The 24,665-nt window shown below is 34.2% G+C and overlaps 1 protein-coding gene across 2 annotated transcripts; it reads left to right on the forward strand.

The window, feature by feature from the left end:
- Positions 1 to 3,611: 3,611 nt before the first annotated feature.
- LOC140872426 (nuclear matrix constituent protein 1-like) lies at positions 3,612 to 10,348 on the forward strand. Of its 2 annotated transcripts, XM_073275240.1 has the most exons (9): positions 3,612 to 4,159; positions 4,255 to 4,464; positions 5,754 to 6,007; positions 6,089 to 6,359; positions 6,441 to 6,524; positions 7,076 to 9,111; positions 9,580 to 9,775; positions 9,867 to 9,908; positions 9,942 to 10,348. In XM_073275240.1, the coding sequence occupies exons 1-9, from the start codon at positions 3,866 to 3,868 to the stop codon at positions 10,095 to 10,097; spliced, it is 3,543 nt and encodes a 1,180-aa protein (XP_073131341.1). In that variant the 5' UTR covers positions 3,612 to 3,865; the 3' UTR covers positions 10,098 to 10,348. The 2 variants fall into 2 exon arrangements, with proteins under 2 accessions (XP_073131341.1, XP_073131340.1); XM_073275239.1 differs by having other exon boundaries at positions 9,867 to 10,348.
- Positions 10,349 to 24,665: the final 14,317 nt, after the last annotated feature.

Below are 24,665 nucleotides of genomic sequence, written 5' to 3' on the forward strand. Positions count from 1 at the left end.
AAACACGACTTCCATAAACCCAATTCCAAATACTCCCTTGTCACAACCACTGAACCCCCTGACATTGAACCCACCTGTGTTTCTCTGGCTCTCAAGGATCCTCGTTGGCGGTCTGCAATGTCTCTTGAGTTTGATGCTCTGCTTCGCAATTGCACATGAGATCTTGTTCCATCTTATTCTAGTCAGAATTTTGTTGGTTGCAAGTGGGTGTTTCACATCAAACACAACCCTGATGAATCTGTGAATCGCTACAAAGCTCGTCTTGTTGGTAAGGGGTTTCATCAACGCCCTGGTATTGACTACAGTGACATCTTTAGCCCTGTTGTCAAACCTACCACTGTTCGTCTCATCTTAAGTCTTGCAGCCTAGCATGGGTGGCCCTTACGTCAGCTTGATGTTAACAATGCTTTTCTACAAGGCTCCTTGGATGAGGAGGTTTTCATGGCTCAACCGCCCGGGTTCTGTGACAGCAATTTTCCTACTCATGTCTGCAAGCTCAGGAAAGCTATATACGGGCTTAAACAGGCGCCTCGTGACTGGTATCATGCCTTGCGCACGTTCCTATTGGGTCTTGGCTTCTCAAATTCGTTGTCTGATGCATCCCTGTTTATCCTTCACCGTAACTCTGACACACTTTATCTCTTGGTTTATGTTGATGACTTGATTGTTACAGGTAACTCTTCGACTCTTGTCGCTGCCACAATCACCAAGTTGGCCGCCTAGTTCTCCCTCAAGGACCTGGGTTCGTTATCTTATTTTTTAGGCGTTGAAGTGCTTCCTAAATCTAGTGGTATCGTTCTTTCTCAACGACAGTATGTTTCCGATCTTCTTGCTCGGTTCCACATGCAGACTGCCAAAGCTGTTCAAACGCCCCTGGCTACGGGCACCACTCTCTCTCTCCACGATGGTGCTCCCCCTACTGATGCTTCTCGCTACAGAAAGGTGGTTGGCATCTTGCAGTATCTTCTCCTTACTCGACCAGATGTGGCCTTTGCAGTGAACCGCCTATCCCAATTTATGCACTCTCCTTCAGAACATCATTGGGTTGCTGTCAAGCATTTACTGTACTATCTCAATGGCACTCTTGACTATGGTCTTCATATCCGAAAGGATACTGTCTTCTCCCTACATGGCTACACTGACGCTGACTGGACTGGAAATCATGATGACCGTTGTTTTACTGCTACTTATGTCATTTTCCTGGGTTCCAATCCGATTTCTTGGAGTTCCAAGAAGCAACGGTCGGTTGCTCGCTCCTCTACTGAAGCTGAATATCGAGCTATCGTCTTGGGTGCGGCCGAGCTCACTTGGATCAACTCTCTACTTCATGAGCTTGGCGTTTCTCTCCCTTCAGTCCCTGTGCTTTATAGTGATAACATTGGAGCTACCTACCTCTGTGCTAATCCAGTGTTTCACTCGCATGAAACACATTGCACTGGACTACCACTTTGTTCGAGAATTAGTTCAAAGCTCGCAACTGCGGATCTCTCATGTTTCGTCTCAGGATAAGCTTGCAGATGCACTCACCAAGCCTCTATCTTCTGCTCGGCTTCGTGACTTAACGTTCAAGATTGGTGTTTTTCATGAATCACCATCTAGAGGGGGCATGCGAGCAACTATTATTCTAGATATTCTCAATATTTGTATAGATCTTCCATTATCTTTTTACCTTATAAAGTGAGTTGTAAGTTATGGAGTTATTTTGTGTATATCTTTGCGTATTTATAGGAACACTACTGTATCTATTTATACGCCGGTTGAGATCAATAATATTATTGAGGTTTCATAAATTCTATAAATTGGAGCTAGTATTATATATGATTTATAATTTTTTCAAACTGTACATATGTATATAGATTATAAAACTTCTTTCAAACTCCGAAGATTTTCGAAATAATAATAATAATAATAATAATAATATATAAAAACTGGGAATGAATTGTACGTTGTATGATCTATAGTTTTTTTTTTAAAAAAATAATAATCCTAATTCCCAAGTTTTTATTTTTTTAAAAGATCAAATTATTTTTATAAACATCGATATCCAATAAATGTATTTTCTCAAAATTTAATGATGATATATATGGCAGTATATAAAAGAATATTTATTTTATTTTACTTTCAAAAGATCATATAATTTTTTAGTCAAGATAAGAAATAACAAATCTAGTAAGGTTATATATAAAAATATTTCTAAAATCTATCATTTAATTTTATTCAACCACTCTTAACTGTTATTACTTAATAAAATAAAACAGATCGTTAATATTCTTTTAAAACAACTTGTAAATCATGAGTCAATAATTAATCTTTTCAATAATTTTATTGAATTTTATAATCAAACATTTTAAAGAAACATATTGCGTTAAATCCATACCGTCTCAATCTTATTTAAATTTAATTAATTATAAGAATTGTAGTTTTAATTTTATCCAGACTTTTTTTTTTTAGAAGAATTTTATCCAGACTTAAATCATCACATAAATGCTACTCTTAAAAATTATAATTATAAACTAACGACTCTATTCACGCGATTCATGAATACATATTAAGTTTTTTGTTTTATTTTTGTGTAAAAAATTTATAAATTAGATTAAAATTAAATTTTTTTTATGATAATAATATTTTTATTTTATGATGATGTGATTATTTTAAAATGTAAAAATATAGATAAGGATAAATTATAAGTATAATTATTAATATATAATAGTTTTATATAAGATACATAGTTATAAACCAACACTCTATTCACGCTATTCATGAATACGTATTAAATTTTTTGTTTTATTTTTGTGTAAAAAATTTATAAATTAGATTAAAATTAAAATTTTTTATGATAATAATATTTTTATTTTATGATGATGTGATTATTTTAAAATGTAAAAATATAGATAAGGATAAATTATAAGTATAATTATTAATATATAATAGTTTTAGATAAGATACATAATTATAAACTAACACTCTATTCACGCGATTCATGAATACGTATTAAGTTTTTTGTTTTATTTTTGTGTAAAAAATTTATAAATTAGATTAAAATTAAAATTTTTTTATGATGATAATATTTTTATTTTATGATGATGTGATTATTTTAAAATGTAAAAATATAGATAAGGATAAATTATAAGTATAATTATTAATATATAATAGTTTTAGATAAGATACATAGTTATTAAAATAAGTTTTTATAATTTTTTATGACATTAAAATTGAATCTTTTTTATGAGAATAAATATTTTTTGGTTTATCAAAAAATACATGAAAACATCAAAATTAGTTCCTCTAAAACCATCTACTTTATTAATATTTATTAATAACATAATATAAATACTTCAAAAGAATTTATTTAAAAATAAGCACCATAATGTTTAATCATACATAATAAAAAAATAACTATATTAACTTAAATAATTATTTTAATGAATTGTTTAAAAACTAATAAAGTTTTTTCTTGATTAATTATTTTAAAAGATTTTAAATTTACATATATAACGATTTATTATTGAAGTAGCAAGGGGCAATTTCGTGAAATCATCTCAGCATCTTCACTAATCATTATTATTGATTTATTACTATAATAATTATAATTCTAATATTCGACGCTCATATTCACTTCGCGTCACAGATTTCTTCCGCACACAATCTCTATCCACCCATATTACCGCAATTCGAATATTCCGTTCACCGGGAGTGGAATATTCCGTCGAAGAACCACCGCCCGTCAATTTACCATGTATTCCTACCGTTTGAACTCTACAGCCACCGCCTGTTTTCAGCTTTAGTGGTGGAAAGTTTTTCGAATTAGGGTTTTCTGCTACCTGCATTTCGTTAATTGACGAAGTCGAATCCAATAAAATTACCGATGTTTACTCCGAAAAGGCAGTGGCCAGGTCTATCAATTACCCCGAAGAGCGAAGCGCCGCAGAACCCTATTGGTAGCAATGTCGGCAAGGGCAAAGCGGTGGCGTTTATTGACGGCCCACCGGATCCGCCGCCGCCCCCGACGGGGTTGCTGAGTGAAGATAGGGACATGACCGGGGTTGAAAATATGGAGGATTGGAGACGGTTTCGGGAGGTGGGGTTGTTGGACGAGTCAGCCTTGGAGAGGCGTGACCGCGAGGCGCTGACGGATAGGATTCAAAGATTAGAAAGAGAGGTAAAATTTCAAATTACTATCCTGATTGCTAATGAGCTTTTTATGTCGATTTGGAAATACGTTAAGTTGCTTATTCGATGTTCTTCTTTTGGCAGCTTTATGATTATCAATATAGTATGGGCCTTCTCCTGATTGAGAAAAAAGAGTGGGCTTCCAAACATGAAGAGCTTCAAGAATCCCTTTTGGAACTTCATGAGCTACTTAAACGTGAAAAGAATGCTAATTTAATAGCAATTAATCAAGTGGAGGAGAGGGAAGCCAATTTGAAGAAAGCTTTGGATGTTGAGAGGCAGTGTGTAACTCAGGTGATATAAAATTTCATATGATCCTCTTTTTTTTTTAATTTCATAACTAGTGTTCTTATTCTGTTTGTTATTGAAGAGAATGATTTTAATTCTGTATGCTCACTATCTTGAGTGGAAAAAAATAATATTCTGTTTTCTTGTTTTAGTTTGGACGATGACCAGTATCTTCATGCATTTGGTAAAATATAATGCCTATTCTACGGTTCTTTGTTAGTTTTGAATTGTGATAAAACACATCTATAGAAAATTTTGGCTGCGTGCAGCAAGGAAATAGCTTGTCATCTTTTTAGGTCAATTGTCACGGCTGATTGTCTTAACTTTTGCCAAGCAGTTTGGTTATTAAGTAGCTCACTGCAGATTTGTGGAACAAACTAGAAAAAACTGTCTTCGGTAGTCTCCTTTGGGTTTCACATTTTTATTGTATGGTTAAGCATTAAAAGAGTTTCATTCATCACATTAACAACTGGAACATACGGGATCACAAGCTCCAAAATCCATGTAAGACACATCTTATTTGTGACCAGTTTTATTTCTGTTATTAAACCATTGTTAGGAGTTCCTAGGTTCACTGTATTTTGAGTTTATTGAGATAAATGTTGCTATTTTTGCAGTTGCCATAGTTTAGGATGGCAACTAGACTATGGGTGAATCAGTTTTAGAGTTGTATTTAAATTTATTTTTTCTGAGTACTTCGGGAATGGCGCATGCTCATTGCTGCGGGACTTTATTATCGTTCTTCTATATCAATGAGTAGGGGCCTAGAGATGCATATTTTACACTTGGTGTTGGTGTTTTGGGTAGGGTGAAGGGAAGAGATGAGGATGGATTAAGGGCAAGTCACTCAGGAAGGAAGGGGTCCCAAGCTTGTAAGTTGGCGATAGTGAGGGGAAAGACATTTTTCCCCCCTAAAAAGAAATATTCTTTGTCAACCAAATGGTTCAAACTTGGAATGATCAAATTAGAAGCTCCATCCACCCCCAACAAAAAAAAAAGAAGTTTCTGTTATTGAAATTCTTATGAATTGGACATAGTGCAATTTGTGAACTAGTGATTTGAAATGCTTAATTTTGTGACCCAAGATATACTTTCCTTCACATTTCTTGAACTTTTATGATTTAGTAGAGTTATAATGCCAGTTTCGTTGTAGGTAAAATTTAACTGGGAACTAGTAGTTATTCCTTTTATTATCAATCATTTAACTTAATTAAGATAATCTATATGCGGGTCCTAATTGAGAAAAAAAAAAACCTTTTGTCTTGATGACAAGTTCAAGTGTTTGCTTTCGGCAGCTTGAGTCATCCCTCCGTCAAATACATGAGGAGCACGACAGAATCAAGGTGGCATCTGAAACTAAGCTGGCCGATGCGAATGCTTTAGTTGTCGGAGTTCAGGATAAATCTTTAGAGGTTCAAGAAAAGCTGTTTGCTGCTGATGCAAAGCTTGCTGAGGCAAGTAGGAAGAGTTTGGAGTTGGAGAGGAAATTGCAGGAGGTCGAGACACGTGAAAGTGTTCTCAAGAGGGAGCGGATGTCCTTTAATGCTGAGTATGAATGATTAATGCTCAATAAAAATGAATATATTTATCTTGCTAATGTGCTAACTAAAGCTTATTTTTAATCCATTAGGCGAAATGCACATGATGCAGCTGTGTTCAAGCATAAAGAAGATATGCGGGAGTGGGAAAGAAAGCTACAAGAAGGTGAAGAGAGACTCTGCCAGACTCGGAGAAATATCAATGAGAAAGAGGAAAAAGTTAATGAGTTCAACAGAAAATTCAAGGAGAGGGAGAGGGAGCTTTTAGAAAAAGAGAAGTTGATTGAGTTGGCAAATGAGACCATGAAGAAGAAAGAAGATGAGGTTAACCAAAAACTAACAGATCTATCTGTAGAAGAGGAAGTATGTTTGTGAGTTATCGCTAGTGTACGAACTATAATTTGTTCTCTGTAAATGCTTTACAACTTGTCTAATCTGTTGCAGAAAGCTGATTCTCTTAGGAGAATTTTAGAGATGAAGGAGAAGGAACTAGTTGCATTGACTGAGAAGCTGAGTACTAGAGAGAAAGTAAGTAGCTTTTGGTTGTTTGTATGCATAGTGGTATTCTACTGCATTTAAGATTATAGCATCTGTCTAACTCATGCTTGAGGTTATCAGGTGAATTCATTCAGTAGAAAATTTCCTTTCATTTCTGATTGATAGCTAGAGACTTTTGCCTGAGTGCAGAGTGCACTTGTATCACACTTTGACCAAAAAAAAAAAAACTAGGACTCTGATTGCCCTTCTCGTTTATTCATTTAATTATTAATAATTATTTATAGCTGCGGCGAGCAAGGCACATCGCCATATTGCCTTGTTTCTGAGCGTTTGGCGATGAAAGGAGTTAACCAACTGGTTATATATTGACAATGAAAAGATTATAAAAGAGTAGTTTTTACATTTTATCTTTGGTTTAATCAAATTTCCTCCTATTATGAAGTTTCCTTTATTTGTTTGATGTCTTACTTTCATTTGTTGTCAGTTGCGAGTCTCCATCTGTTTGTCTTCAAAACTGTTTCACCTATAGCCAATATCAATGTCCAAAAGAGAAGCTGATACTAAATGATGTTATTTTATAGGTGGAGATTCAAAAGCTTCTCGATGACCACAGGTCTGGTTTGGTTATACAAAGGCAGGAGTTTGAATTTGAAATGGAGCAGAAAATAAAGTCTCTTGAGAAGGAGATGAAGGACAAGCTTGATAACTTGGATCAGCAGGAAAGTGAAATCAAACATAGGGAGGACAAATTAAGAAAACAGGAGCAAACATTGGAAAAGAAGTCTGAGAGGATGAAGGAGAAAGAGAAGGACATTGAAATAAAGTTGAAAGATTTGAAGGACAGAGAAAAATCCCTCAAAGTCGAGGAGAAAAGTCTAGGCTTGTCAAGGAGAGAAGTAGCTTCTGACAAGGAAAGTTTGCAAACTCTCAAAGATGAGCTTGAGAAGACTCAAGCTGAAATTAGCCAGAAGGAAGTGCAAATTCAAGATGAAACTGAAAAGCTTCGGATTACTGAGGTAGAGAGGAAAGACCATTTCCGTTTGCAAACGGAGTTGAAAAAAGAGATAGAGAGATACAAACATCAGAAGGATTTACTTTTCCAAGAAACTGAGGATTTGAAACAGGACAGAAAGAAATTTGAGGAAGAGTGGGAGGCTCTTGATGAGAAGAAATCAGAGGTTAGTAGAAGTTTACAACAACTTAATCAAGAGAAAGAGATTATTGAAAAACTGAAATACTCGGAAGAAAAACAATTGAAAGAAGATAAGCTTGCCACCGAGGCATACATTGAGAGAGCGTTGGAGGCTTTAAGACTAGAGAAAGAGTCGTTTGCTGCCACAATGAAACATGAACAGCAAATATCTTTGGAAAAAGCTCGAGATGAACATAATCAGTTACTTCGTGATTTCGAGACTCGTAGAAGGGATCTTGAGGCTGATCTGCTGAATAAGCAAGAGACAATGGAAAAATATCTGCAAGAAAGAGAGAAAGCATTTGAGGAAGAGGTGGAAAAAGAGCGTAGCGAAATACATTATTTGAAGGAAGGTATCCAAAATGAAATGGAAGATATTAAGTCAGAGAGGCGCAGGTTGGAGAATGACAAAAAAGATATTACCTTGAACAAGCAACAGCTGGAAGAGCAGCAGCTGGAAATGCACAAGGACATTAACGAGCTTGGTGTTTTGAGCCAAAAGCTTAAACTTCAGAGACAACAATTTAACAAGGAGAGAAGCCAATTTCTCACATTAGTTGAGACCCTGAAGAGTTGCCAAAACTGTGGGGATATGGCAAGGGATTATATGTCATCTCAACTTCACATCACAGAAATAGATAAAGAGTCCTCTCCTCTTCAGGCCAAGGGAGAAGAATTACTTGAAAAAGTTGATTTGTACAGAGCAAATATTCAGAGAACCCCAGGAAAGATCGATCCAAGATCATCAGGATCTGGTGGTCGTATTTCTTGGCTGTTGCGGAAGTGCACTCCCAGAATCTTCAACACTTCTACAAATCAGAATGCTCAGCATTCGGCTTCTCAAAACTTGGACCAAGCTTTGTCAGATGCACTGGTTGATGAAGGACCCAGCATTCCTGTCGAGACTGCTTCTGAAGCACAAGATACCGCTCAAGGTATTCCTGTCGAGGCTGCTTCTAAAGCACAAGATACCCCTCAAGGAGATCATGGAATAGAAGAAGTTCCAGAAGATTCCCAGCAATCAGATTTGAGAAATGTTCGACGCAGATCTAGTAGAAAAATAAGAGATGGAATCCACCGAACAAGATCTGTTAAGGCTGTAGTTGAAGATGCTGAAATTTTCTTAGGAAGGAAGTCAGGAGATATGAAGCTGAGTGAGGAACAAAACAAGGATTCTACTGCTTCTATGAATGAGGAAAGTCGGGGTGATTCCAGCCTTGCTGAGAGAACTACTAATACCATTCCAAGAAAGCGAACTCGGGCACAATCTTCTCGAATGATAGAGAATGAGCTTGATGCTGAAGAAAGTGAAGGACGATCTCAAAGTGCTATGGTTGGGAGTCGCCGTAAGAAGCGTCAAACAAGTGTGCCAGCTGTACAGAATGCTGGGGAGCAGCGTTACAATCTTCGTCGACATAATAAGACGTAAGCATGCGTTTTTTTCTTTGTATAATCCTTAATATTATAAATACAAGCTGTTTTAGTATGTCTGGACTCCGGATGCCTGAGATTGTTATGTTCATCATGTGCTGAGTAAATCAACAAATTTTGCCTTAAATATGATATGATTGTTTTTTTGACGATGCATCTAAACACATTGATCAATTTACTGAACAACTGACTTAGACGGGATTAGTTTTCAACCGACCTAGATCCCTGTAGATTAATGTCAATCAAACATTTGGTTGATTTTCGGCATCAAGACCCTCGTATAACAAGCTTTCCTTTTGGACCGAATGATTTCAAGTTTCTGTAGTTTCTTGACCTTAATTGAAATCTATCCCCCTAGCCACGTTGAACCTTCAATGTAATTGGGATGGCTATCATAAATCTTAAATTGTTGATATCACTAGCCATTTACTGGGCCTAATTTTTCGCTGTTTCTTGTTTCAGTGATGGCAAACCAACTGCAACAACTTCGGTGAATAGTGAGAAGCAAATGGCGAAAGAAACTGTTATTGTTCCTGTATCGCGAGACAATGAAGTTACTTCCGCACCTTCAGTAGAAGTTGCCAGTGAAGATGGTAATTCCATACAATTAGCTCGAGCTTTGTCCCATAAAATTCAAACTCAAACGAGGGTCGTCCGGGTAACTACTTGTATTTCAGAGCATTATCTTTACTTGATGATTCGTACTTTGACTTGTTCTTATCTTATAATTATTGGTTTCTTCAACTCAGTTTGAGACATCAGCACCCAGCATCGATGAACATGCCAATGCCGTTAAGTCGACAGATGACATAAACTCGAGTGAGGAGGTGAATTGTACACCAGAGTACAATGGTTCCTTGCAGGAAAACCAAAAGGATGAAAATGAAGATTATGACACTGAGGAGGAGGACGACGACGGTGACGAGCATCCTGGTGAAGCCTCCATACCTAAAAAGATCTGGACATTTTTCACATCTTGATACTTTGTGCGTCTTCCTGCTAGCTTCGATATGAATTTGTCTATTTTTTCTTGTACGATGTAATAGGATTTTTAGAATTGATCATTGGCAAGTTTAGTCTTAAAATGGGAGAACTTTTAGATGTCGGGTTACTTTTCACTTAGAATATTCTCAGTATCTGCCTGTACTTGTCATTGCAGATGATTGTTGATTGTGAATTAGCAGTAGATCCATTTTTTCCACATCATATCTGATTTAAAATTTGATCGTTTTGAGATGATTCTTTACATTTCTCATCTGTTTCATACCTATTTTGTGGATGTAATTTTTTTATCTACAATATTCAGAAAAAGTGCGTGTATAATTGAAAAATATACATAATTCTGTAACAACATTTCACATTTAATTAAATATTTGAAATCAGAATGTGGATGATAAGAATCCAAATTATTTTTGTTTTTTGACTCAACCGATGTTTGTTTATAGCAAATTTTTTAATTAGGTTGGATTTTTTTAAAGGGTGAACTTGTAATTTATTCCAAATGAGAGATATCATCCATTACACGATCAACCAACCAAAATGAAAAATTTTGTGACTCCCAAACAAGGGAGAGTGTGACTCCAAACAAGGGAGAGGATGAAAGAGCAAAATTTTTTTTGTGTGCGCCCAATCATATTGACCGTTCTTTTACCATGTGCTAACTTTGTGCTCGAGAGACCTGAAATAATGGTCTTGACTTCTTTAGCTATGACTTTGATATAGCTAAAATCTTCTTCTATGTTGGAGACTACTTGCACCGTTAAAAGACAATCAGTATGTATTTCATGTATCCCCAGCCCACGTTCCTGCACCAATGTCATACCTCTCTGATCGCCAGAAGCTCTGCATGAGTGACTGATAGAGGTTTTGCAATTTGTTTCCCAAAGACCAACACCAAATTTCCTTCTTGGTCCCGTACCACTCCGTCAGTTGAATATCTCCCAAGGTTGTCGTTCACTGCAGCGTCTACATCCATTCTCAATTTATTGGTCGGAGACTCGCTCCAGCGATCCTATGGAGATCTTTGCTTGCATACCTGGTCGGTCCTCAGCGATTCGAGTGCATCATGGAACTCCCCCAGTAAGAATATGCTCCAGTCGGCGGTAATCTGAATTAGCATACCCTCCTTATCATGTAGGGCTCTCATGCGTTCATGCTAGGCAGCCCAAGTCCTCATAGCAAAAAGTTCAAAATCTTTTCTACTCTGCACTCCTTTCAACTACAGAAAACATTAACGAGTTCCATATTACGAATTTGTTCCAAGAGTGGTTTGAACATCGTTCCTTTCCAACACATTCGCATTGCAAGACACTAGAATAATGCATGGCAGGTGGAATCACATCCAAACTGACAAAGTAGGCAATTTCCTGACATCGGGACATGATGTGCCATCAGGTTCATTGCTGCCGGAATAATATTATGTAGAGCTCTTCACCAAAAACTCCTGACTTTTGGTAGAAGCGATAGAGACCATAAAAATTTCCACCAAGACTTCGAGTGCGAACTGTGTATGGGTGGATCATATAATCCGATCTCCAGATTGTAGCCATCTCTCACTGAGTATTTCCCCTTCAAATCGTAGTATCAGTAATGGTAATCCTTTGACAATCGGAATGGCCAGGATATCTGAGACAATGTAGGGAAGAAAAAGAGTATGTATCAGTGACGCATTCCCAGCTCCTTCATGTATGATCGAGCTAACTGACTCAAAAGCATTCGGATCATCCTGCAAAGTCGGCCAAGCAAGAAGATCAAGAATCCAATGATCTTGAGCCGGTGATATTTTCTCCCCATTACGCTCTCTCCAACAAAGCCCCTTGCTCAATAAATTTCTACTCCACAATAATGATCTCCAAATGAAGGGGGGATTGATTCCGATCGATGCATTCATAATATATTGATGCTTGAAGTACCTTGCTTTCAAGACTCGGGCCACTGGAGAGGTTGGATTGTCTATTATTCTCCATACTTGTTTCGCCAAGAGGACTTTATTAAAAGGTTCGAGTTGGCGAAATCCCATGCTTCGTATGAATTTAGGCAAACAAAGAGATTTTCAAGTTTTCCAGTGCAATGGCTTTTTCCCATAATTCATACCCCACCAGAAGTTTGAAAATTCCCTCTGTATTGCCTCTATTACATATTTCAGGATACGAAAGCAAGACATGACATACGTAGGAATCGACTTGAGCACAGATTTTATCAAAGTCTCTTTGCCCCCAACTGAGAATGTTTTACGAAAGATTCGTCTGAAAGCATGAACAAATCCAAGAAGCATTGGGGAAAGAATAAAAAAAATAAAAAAAAAAGCAAGAACACAAATAAATTCAACATTGTTCCCCGGAAACGGCGCCAAAATTTGATAGCGCTAAATCGTGTCACGCTCAAATTACCCAACTCAATCAGATAAGCAAAATATGTAATAGTGAGATTAGAGATCGTTTTCACGAGGAAATATAAATTAATGTGTTCTAAAATTAAAAAAAAAAAGGTTTTGAGTTGAGATTAACTACTAAAAATTTAAGCAATTTAAAATTCAAGTTTATCACTAACATGCAAGATTAAAATTATACCGAAGAAATCAATAAGAAACAAGTCTTGGTATCGGTCGACTACACCCTTGATATTTATTCATTCAATCATTGATTGCCTAAAAATAATTAATTCTATCAAATATTCATCATTAAAAATTTAATTTCTGTTTCACCTTAATCTTAGTTAATTAGACACCAGCGTTCTAGATTAACCCTTACCAATAAATCAACCCGGATATCAGAGATCTAGATTTAAATTTAAGGTAGCATTCAAATGACTAAAACTGATGAATCTAGACAACACAAATACCAGCGATTATATTTAATCTAGTCAATTGTTGTTCCTACGATTTAACAAATTCACCCGCGGAAAATATTAAACACAGTTGCTTCGCAAATTAGTTGATTCAAACAATTACGGATTTGAATTCTAATTTAGCATTAGATTATATAATGAAATCCTAAGATGGCCAATCCGAAAATCTCATAACAAACATGGCAATCAATCCAAAACAACTTTTGATACTCGATAATAATCAAACATTAAAAGTTCAAATCTCATGAATAAACAAAATCAAGGGTTCGTCTTCCTCAACCAAGAATAAAAACTTAGCCAAAAATCTTCATGAATTCTACAGAAAATTTCATGAAAATAAAATTAAATCTAAGAAAAGAGAGAAGAAACCTAGCCGCCAAGAGAGTTCTTTTGTTTTTATGCCGTCCAAAGATCTTCATAATGATTCCCAGCCTCTAAGATTTGAAAATATATAATTTAATTAAGGCTAGAGTCCTTAAAAATAAAAATTCATAATTTAAAGATTTATTCCCGTACAAACCCGCTCGCTCGATCGGTAGAGTCTTGCGGATCGAGCGAGCTAAAATTCCAATCCCTACTGTTTTCGTTCTTCACACGGCCGTTCGATCGGTAGAACTTTGCAGATCGAGCGGCCAAGCTTCATGCCTTAATAAATCATTTGCACATCAAACTAGCGCAAACGCGCCTCTTCATCCTCAATAACGCATCATGTTGTGCAAACAACATGTGCAAATGCGCTTGTCAATCCTTATCTGCACTACTTGTTGTGCAAACGCGCATGATTCTTCCTTATGTGCACTACTTGGTGTGAAAATGCCATCCAAGCCTTCATCCGCGCTCCATTCTTCTTCCTTGCTTATTTTCTTCCCTAAATCAAACCAAAAACATTCATTAGTAACTATACAATGAATTTAATCAACGCAAACTCTTCTAATCACACCAGTTAACACACATAAATGTAACACAATATCATCACATCATAGGGCTTAGCGATCCTACGAGAAATACTATCTCGAAAGAGATACGACTCAATGTGTATGTGCACATGTAGCATGTATGAAAAGCAATAAAACATGTATCATGACACATAAATGCAATATGTAAACATTCATACTCAGCTGACAATATCAATCAGTACTTATGTACCTCTAAATGATAGATCAAGTACAATCAGGGTATAGGTTTCAAGCATACAGTCAAGTAATTATCATATCACTAATCATGTTTTCAAAGCATTAACTAAGCTAACAGATGCTCCTATAAATTTAATAGGATTCTCGGACTATACCTTCATCCGTCGTTAGTCCGTTGGCGTCGATAACCTAGTTTCTACTCACTCTTCGATGCTATTCCAGAATCACCTCACTTATTATCGTCGGGCCCTCAAATATATACTGAATCAAGAAAGAGATCTTGTGAATTGGTGATTGAAACTGAAGCTCGGAGCCCCTATTTATAGGCGGAGATTGGAAGATCCGAACTCTTCATGTAAGTCATGTTTCCGATCATTGGAGATCGAAAGTTTTGATCGTGACTTCGGTGGTTCCAAACTCGCATGAATTTACAGTGTCCAAATTCATTGCTTAGTCATCATATCAGAAACATTATCGATCTCCATAAAAGCTAAAGAATTGAAAACTTTGTATATTGAATTTTGTATTCAGAAAACAATGAATTACAGATGAGTTTCTCTCATGCCTATTTATAGACATGTGTTGACTATACACTTGCTAAGTCCAACTATATGACACGTAAACTATATTCCCCTAATGCTTCTAATACATCATGCCACGTCTTCGGACGTTCCGATCTGTCACTTCGGATGGTCCGATATGTTCCACGCATCAGTTCGCTTTGTGACACCTCATGGATGACTTGGATGAGGAGGTTCAAAATTTCTGATCTATAGTTCGGATGTTCCAAGTTGTACCCTTTCCTCCGAACTAACTATGCACAATTCGTTGCTTCCGAAGTGGGGGGTTCGGATCTTTCGAACCGAGTTCGGACCTTCCGAACTCTCCAATTATTTCAAAGTTCAGAATTTATATTTTAATTTTGTTTAATCCCTTAATTTATTAAATTAGTAACTCTTAACTATGTTTAATATTTAAATCAGGGTAAGAGTTACTGCATATGATTTATTTTCTCGAAGTTGATCAATTGGCTTGATGTCCTCTTGTACACTGATAAGTCGTCCCGAATTCCATTGCTTTCTTCCACTGTTGCTTTAAAGAAAATAAGGTTGTCATCGGAAAAAAAAACAGATGAGAAATCGAGGGACAGGAATTCGCAATATGTACTCCTGTAATTCTTCTCCGAGATTCATATGATATCAGAATGATGGATTTTAAGTCTATCTAACAATGATACTATTTGAAATTTATTCCACTTTATATTATTAATGTATAAATAAGTAAAGTGTGAGTTTATGATTGTATCCATTGTTTTGTTGTTGTTTTTTTTTTTAAATGTTCTATGTTTCGTTGTTAACAATAATATTATAATAAAAATCTATAAATTTGAAATATTTCCATTAAAATACAATCTCTAGAAAGTTTAACTATTGGAAGTCCAATTAATTTTTCGGTACATGAATTGGCCCGTTAACGTGCTCGTTAACTACTCATAAATTATTATTATAAATATAGATTTTAAAGATTAATAATAGTTCTATCGTTAAGAGTGTGTGATAATTATGACTCAAGTTATGCTAATGAAGTTTGATTGGAACATTATAGTTTATACAGTTATACTTCATCGTCCCACAAAGTATAAACAAATCAATAAAGGTTCCAAAAATTCAAAATATTTTTAATGATACAACTCAAATATTTTAAATCATACTGCAATATGAACATTACATTTTGTTTTTCCAATAGAAGCATTTATTGTTTACCAATAATTCGAGAAAATCGAACATATTGTTGAAAAATATATTATTATTATTACTATGTTGAATATTGAATATTGAATGTTGAATATTGAGTTGTAAAATGTGGAAAATTAGTGTGTGATGATGTAGATGGTGATATATTAATTTTGGGACTAATCTCAAATGTGGATCTATAAATAAGTCTTCATTTGTGATGAAAAATACAATTGAGTTGAGAGAAAAATATTATAAAATGTAGATTTTGATATATTTTGAGTTTTGGTATTTTTACTTTTTACCATAAATTTTTACTTTTTCACAACACGTTATCAACACGATCGCTCGAAGGTTCTCCATAATTTCCGACGCTCCAAAATACAAGAAGAAGTCAAAAATATTCAACAAGTAAGAATTTTTATTTTACTGTTTATATATTTTTATTGTGTATATATTAATATATAATATCATGTTATTATCAGAAATGAAAAAAATTAGTTTTTTAAAAACTTGTTATAAATCCTGGGAGGATGTTAAGACGACATCCCACACTCCCAGTAAGAGATACGACAAGTATAAAAGCCTCTAAGGTTTTTAAACAATAACGTGATATGATATATATTTATTATGTATATATATACTAACTATATTGGTATAATTTCACAATATTATAAAAAGGCTGTCTATGACACTGATCTTATAATAATGTGATATGATATGATATACTATACCTGACTTTATACTAACTATATTGGTATAATTTCACAATATTATATAAAAGGTTGTCTACGACACTAACCTTATAATAATGTGATATGATATACATAATTATTTAATCTATCATTATATGCATTGCATCATTATCACGAATTTTTATTCAACATATACTCGATTTTTTCTTTACCTCCAACGGTCACAAACGGCTAGTTTTTGGCCTATAAATATGTTCACTCAAACTCATTTTCAATCACACCAAAATTCACTCTTTCTCTCAAAATATTTTCTCCTCGGTTTTTTTGAAGATGAAGATGATGACATTTCTAAGGCTATTTTTCATAACGATTATGATTATCATGCTCACGAGTCTTGTACTCACCAGCGATTTTCCACCACATAATTTTTCTCTATTTGTATACGCACTTGTAATCTTCGTTCTTTCATTATTTTGTATTGTCATATTAATGGAAATTAACTAATAAAATGCATTGTTATTTTTCTAGTACCACCATTTAAAATTTGGTAAAGATTGAATTCGTTGCTCTCGATATCACTAGAAAAGAACAAAGAATTGTTAATGAGAAATCATAAATCCCGACCAGTGTATCTATGGCATTTTCAGAAGCAAATGTCGCAAGTAAAAATGAAAACCAAAATCAAAGGCATTAACTAGATTTTGGTTGAGGTCGAGGATGTGGTCATGAACGTGGACGTAGAAATGATCGCGGTCGTGGTCACGGCCGTGAATATGAAAATAATCGAAATAGTTACTTCAATAACTAATCTCAAAAGAACGTCACGAACCACCCAAAAAGACAGCATGAAAATATGAGTGAAAATAAAAATCACTCAAAAAGATATGAAAGTGCTTGTTATAAATGTGGCACTCCAAGACATTGGTCACGTACCCTTGAGCACTTATGTAAGCTCTTTAAAGTATCGATAAAGGGGAAAGAAAAAGAGACCAATTTTGTTAAAAACAGTAAAAATTTAAGTGGTTAAACTTATTTCAATGCTGCCGATTTTTTCAAATAATTTCGAAAACAATGATTAATATATTGGTGGGACTGAAATGTAACATGCTATATTTTTCATGCATTCTTATGAAACATGCTATATTTTGCATATATATATTATCCTTGATTTTCTTTATTGCATTTTTTTGAAGTATGGAAAATGCTATGAGCAAAGATAAACCCAAGGAAGTTTGCATATCCGATAGTGGTACAACGCACACCATTCTCCGAGATAAAAGATATTTCTTGGAATTAAAACCAACAAAAACAATGGTGAATACAATATCAGGTCCTGTAGACTTGATTGAAGGTTGTGGAAAAGCACATTTTTTGTTACCTAATGATACAAAATTTTTTATAAATGATGCTTTATATTCACCAGGATCAAAGAGAAATTTGTTGAGTTTTAATGACATATATTCTCATGGGTATGATACTGAGATGATAACTGATGGAAATCAGAAATATATGTGTCTTACCACATATAAATCAGGAAAAAAATATGTGGTTGAAAAATTATTAATGCTCCCTACTGGATTGCATTATACACATATAAGGCCAATCGAATCAAATATGGTGGTTAATAGTTCTTCAATATTAACCAATTGGCATGATCAATTGGGACATCCTGGTTCAATAATGATGCAAAGAATTATTGAAAATACGCATGGTCATCCATTGAAAGACCAGAAGATCTTTCAGAATAATAAGTTTCAATGTAAAGCATGTTCTCTTGGAAAAATTATTATAAGACCATCGCCAGCTAAAATCCAAACGGAATCACCCATGTTTCTTGAACGTATTCAGGGTGATATTGTGGGCCACAACCATGTGGACCATTTCGATATTTTATGGTATTGATCGATGCCTCCAGCAGATGGTCACATGTATGCTTATTGTCAACTCGGAATGTGGCATTTGCAAGACTAATGGCTCAAATAATAAAATTGCGGAATCAATTTTCCGATTATACAATCAAGAAAATAAGACTTGATAATGCTGGAGAATTTACTTCCCAAACTTTCAATGACTATTGTATGTCAATGGAATTACTGTTGAACATCCTGTTGCTCATGTTCATACACAGAATGGATTAGCTGAATCATTGATTAAACGTCTACAACTGATTGCTAGACCAATGATTATGAGAACAAAACTCCCTATTTCTATATGGGGAGATGCAATTTTACATGTTGCGGCATTAATTCGCATCAGACCAAGTGCATATCATAAATTCTCCCCATTGCAGCTTGCATTTGGTAAAGAACCAAATATTTCTCATCTGAGAATTTTTGGATGTATGGTGTATGTGCCTATTGCACCACCTCAACGATCAAAAATGGGTCCTCAAAGAAAAATCGGTATTTATATCGGTTATGATAGCTCATCAATCATTCGATATCTTGAGCCTCAGAAAGGCGATGTGTTTACAGCACGCTTTGCTGATTTTCATTTTAATGAAGAAATCTTTCCAATGTTAGGGGAAGAAAAGAAACACATCGAAAAAGAAATCACATGGTATGTACCATCATTGTTACATTTGGATCCAAGGACCAAACAATGTGAGAAAGATGTACAACAAATTGTGCACTTGCAAAGAATTGCAAATCAAATGCCAGATGCATTTGCAGACACAAAAGGGGTAACAAAATCATATATACATACTGTAAATGCCCCTGATCGAATTGAAATTCCAAAGAAATAAATTGAAGACACTCATGATGTCATAAAATGCTTAAAGCGTGGAAGGCCAGTCGGTTCCAAGGATAAAAATCCTCGAAAAAGAAAAGGCATAGAGAAACACGATGATCATAAAATACAAAATGGTGTTCCAGAAGAAACACCTGATGATGAAAATGTTCTGTCAGAACCACAAACTGACGAGAATCGTGAAATCTCTATCAATTATATTAATACTGGAAAAATATGGAACCGAAAAAATATAGAAGATATTGATGATATATTTTCTTATAATGTGGCATATGACATCATAAATGAAAATGAGGATCATGAACCAAAATCTTTTGGTGAATGTAAAACTCTTCATGATTGGGCCAAATGGAAAGATGTCATTCAGGTTGAATTGGATTCGCTAAATAAACGTAATGTTTTTGGACCTATAGTCCTCACACCCGAAGGTGTAAAACCTGTTGGATACAAATGAGTTTTTATTCGAAAGCGAAATGAGAAAAATGAAATAGTCAGATATAAAGCTAAACTTGTTGCACAAGGTTTTTCTCAAAGACTTGGAATTGATTATGAAGAAACGTATTCTCCTGTTATGGATGCAATTATGTTTCGATATTTGATTAGTTTGGCAGTGTCTGAAAATTTGAAAATGTGTCTTATGGATGTTGTTACAGCTTATTTATACGGATCACTTGATAGTGATATATACATGAAAATACCTGAAGGATTTAAGATGTCTGAAACTCAAAATTCAAAACCCAGAGAATTTTATATTATGAAATTGCAAAGATCATTATATGGGTTAAAGCAATTCGGCCGAATGTGGTATAATCGGCTAAGTGAGCACTTGATGAAAAAGGGATATATGAATGATCCAATATGCCCTTGTGTTTTCATCAAGAAAACAACATCCGGATGTGTAATTATTGCTGTATATGTTACGAATAAAAAAATTCAAAAAGTTATGATGTACTTGAAGGAAGAATTCGAAATGAAGGATCTTGAAAAAACCAAGTACTGTCTGGGTTTGCAAATAGAACAAAAAGAATGTGGAATTTTTGTTCACCAGACAAATTATACAAAAAAGATCCTTAAATATTTTAATATGGATAAATCAAATCCATTAAGTACTTCAATGGTTGTAAGATCATTAAACATAGAAAAGGATTCATTTCGTCCATGTGAAGATGGTGAAGTTATTCTTGGTCCAGAAGTACCATATCTAAGTGTCATTGGTATCCTTATGTATCTTGCAAATTTCACTAGACCTGATATATCTTTTGCTGTAAATTTATTGGCAAGATTCAGTTCATATCCAACAAAGAGGCACTGGAACGGAATTAAACATATATTCTGTTATCTACGAGAAATGACAGATTTGGGACTTTTGTACTCAAAAGACACCAATCAAAGTATCATTGGTTATGCTGATGCTGGATATTTATCTGATCCACATAAGGCACGTTCCCAAACCGGATATGTATTTACTCGTGGAGGCACCGTAATTTCTTGGCGTTCACAGAAACAAACACTCGTAACAACTTCATCAAATCACGCCGAGATTATTGCATTACATGAAGCAAGTCGTGAATGTGTATGGTTAAAGTTAATGACCAAACATATTCAAATATCGTGTGGATTGACAGTAGACAAGAAGCTTATGACACTATATGAAGATAATGCTGCATGTATTGCTCAAATGAAAGAAGGATACATCAAAAGTGACAGAACCAAACATATCCCTCCCCCCCCCCACCCCCCCCCCCCCCAAAATTCTTTGCCTACACTCAAGAACTTGAGAAGAATAAAGATATTGATATCTGTTACATTCAATCAAGTGAGAACTCATCAGATCTCTTTACAAAGGCACTTCCCACGACGATATTCAGAAAGCATATATACAACATTGGGATGCGCAATTTACGAAATATGTGAAGAATCACTCATGTTAACATGAGGGGGAGTTTACGTGGCTGCACTCTTTTTTCCTTACTATGGTTTTTATTCCACTGGGTTTTTCCTAGTAAGGTTTTTAACGAGGCAGTATAAAACACGTAATGAAGACAGTCATCATATCACGATCATCATCACAAGGGGGAGTGTTGAAAAATATATTATTATTATTATGTTGAATATTGAATATTAAATGTTGAATGTTGAATATTGAGTTGTAAAATGTGGAAAATTCGTGTGTGATGATGTAGATGATGATATATTAATTTTTGGACTAATCTCAAATGTGGATCTATAAATAGGTCTTCATTTGTGATAAAAAATATAATTGAGTTGAGAGAAAAATATTATAAAGTGTAGAGTTTGATATATTTTGAGTTTTGGAGTTTTTACTTTTTACCATAAATTTTTACTTTTTCACAACACATATAATTTTAGTTTTGACCATAGAATGTTTACTATTTTAATGAGCATCACAATTAATAATAATATTTCTCAACTCAAATATTTAAATCATACAATATCTCCAACATCTCACAATTAAGAGACAATTATTATTTTCCAACATTTTATCAATAATATATTCCCCAGCTAAAAAATTATCATAACTAAAAGATCATAAAAATATTTTAACGACCACGAATATTGAAGAATGTACCAAGAGTATCTGAATATTCAATCTTCTTGAAAATTTAACTCCAACAATAAATTGATCGGAAGATATTTATTTAGACAAAGTTACTAACCATATTAATTCGAATTTAGAGCATAAATTCTAAGTTGACCGTAAAAGTACAAGCGGCAATTTGAGAAGATGTTTGCAGTACTCGACAGAAGTCAAAGCTACCATTAGATCCCATATATATGGTAATGTGTCAGAATCATTTATGCACAACAAAATTTTAAGACCGTAAAACTTGGAGCATCATAAACTTTGAAGATAACTAGGGCTATATATAAAACAAAAATAAAAATTCTAATTGTTCGATTAACAATTTATATTACAGTATACTGAGGTATCGCTTGATGTTAAAAATAAGAAATTGAGTTAACATTCATTCTTGATTTGTTTATTGATTGATTCAAGTCCTACAAAGTATTAGTGTTATGCATCATTATTTTATCCAAATATATTGAGTCAAGTTCTACAAATATTATTGATGTAGAAAAAAACCTAGCGAAAATTGATCGCAAATTTGTGACAAAAATATTTGGAAATAAATATGATCCGTCGGATGTATTAAATGTTTTCAGTTAAGCTCATGTATCTACACAACCTATACTATATTATAAAGAAAGAGAATTTTACAAAACTATCTTGGTATGACCACTAAAAAATTACAAAATTATCCTTAATTTTATTTAATTTACTAAAATTATTTGTGAGATATCTTTTAAAAAAATAATCTAGAACTGCTCACAAAATTAGGATGAACTAAAAAATATTGTTCAACAGTTGTGTTTGGCGACGTAATCATAAGATTCATAACAATATTTGATTAGTTGTGTTGTTTTGATGGACTTGATAAAAATATGAGACCAAGTTTTATAGGAGATCTCAAATTTAGATTTAATTATAACAATCCTCTTTTTCTAACTTCCAAAAATAAAAATAAAAAATTACTCTTTAATATTAATGTCCGTAAAGATAACATCTCATTGTATCATTACATTAAATGAGTTCACATGAATATTTGTGAAATCCATTTATAAATTAATTATATATTACCGTGGCCTGTATAACATAAATTTAGCCTGATTTATCATTTGCGATTATTTCACATAAGACATAAATACTTTCTTTTGTTGTGAAAAGTAAAAATTTATGGTAAAAACTAAAAACTCTAAAACTCAAAATATATATCAAACCAAACACTTATAAAATTTTCTCTCTAAACTTGTGTTATTTCTTCACAAATGTTGAGGTCTATTTATAGATCATCAATTGAGAAATGTCCAAAAATAAATATGTCATCCATTACATAATCAAAAATTAAAAATATCATCACGTCACCATCACAATAATTTTCAATCTAATTTTAATATATAATTTCCAATACTCCCCCTTGTGATGATGATCGTGATATTACGTATTTTATACTGCCTCGTTAAAAACCTTACTAGGAAAAACCCAGTGGGATAAAAACCATAGCAAGAAAAAAAGAGTACAGCCACGTAAACTCCCCCTCATGTTAATACGATCGATTCTTCACATACGCTGTAGTTTTCGCATCCCAATATTATATATATGCTTTCTGAATATTGCCGTAGGAAGCGCCTTTGTGAAGAGATCTGATGAGTTCTCACTTGATTGAATGTAACAGATATCAATATCTTTATTCTTCTCAAGCTCTTGAGTGTATGCAAAAAACTTTGGGGGGATATGTTTGGTTCTGTCACTTTTGATGTATCTTTCTTTCATTTGAGCAATACATGCAGCATTATCTTCATACAGCGTCACAGGATTTTTGTTTACTGATAATCCACAAGAAGTTTGGATATGTTGTGTCATTGATTTTAACCAAACACATTCACGACTTGCTTCATGTAGCGCAATAATCTCGGCGTGATTTGATGAAGTTGTTACTAGTGTTTGTTTCTGTGAACGCCAAGAAATTGATGTGCCTCCACGAGTAAATACATATCCGGTTTGGGAACATGCCTTATGTGGATCAGATAAATATCCAGTATCAGCATAAATCATTCAGGGATTTTCATGTATATATCACTATCAAGTGATCCGTATAAGTAAGCTGTAACAACATCCATAAGACACATTTCCAAATTTTCAGACACGGCCAAACTAATCAAATATCGAAACGTAATTGCATCCATAATAGGAGAATACGTTTCTTCATAATCAATTCCAGGCCTTTGAGAAAAACCTTGTGCAACAAGTCTAGCTTTATATCTTGCTATTTCATTTTTCTCATTTTGCTTTCGAATAAAAACTCATCTGTATCCAACAGGTTTTACACCTTTAGGTGTGAGGAATATAGGTCCAAAAACATTACGTTTATTTAGCTAATCCAATTCAACCTGGATGACATCTTTCCATTTGGCCCAATCATGACGAGTTTTACATTCTCCAAAAGATTTTGGTTCATGATCCTCATTTTCATTTATGATTTCACATGCCACATTATAAAAAAATATCTCATCAATATCTTTTATATCTTTTCGGTTCCATATTTTTCCAGTATTAATATAATTGATAGAGATTTCATGATTCTCGTCAGTTTGTGGTTCTGACAGAATATTTTCATCATCAGGTGTTTCTTCTGGAACACCATTTTCTATTTTACGATCATCGTGTTTCTCTATGCATTTTCTTTTCCGATGATTTTTATCCTTGGAACCGATCGGCCTTTCATGCTTCAAGAGTTTTATGACATCATGAGTGTCTTCAATTTATTTCTTTGAAATTTCAATTCGAGCAGGGGCATTTACAGCATGTA

This window comes from Henckelia pumila, unplaced genomic scaffold (assembly GCF_033568475.1).
Source record: "Henckelia pumila isolate YLH828 unplaced genomic scaffold, ASM3356847v2 CTG_466, whole genome shotgun sequence".
Taxonomy (NCBI): Eukaryota; Viridiplantae; Streptophyta; class Magnoliopsida; order Lamiales; family Gesneriaceae; genus Henckelia; species Henckelia pumila.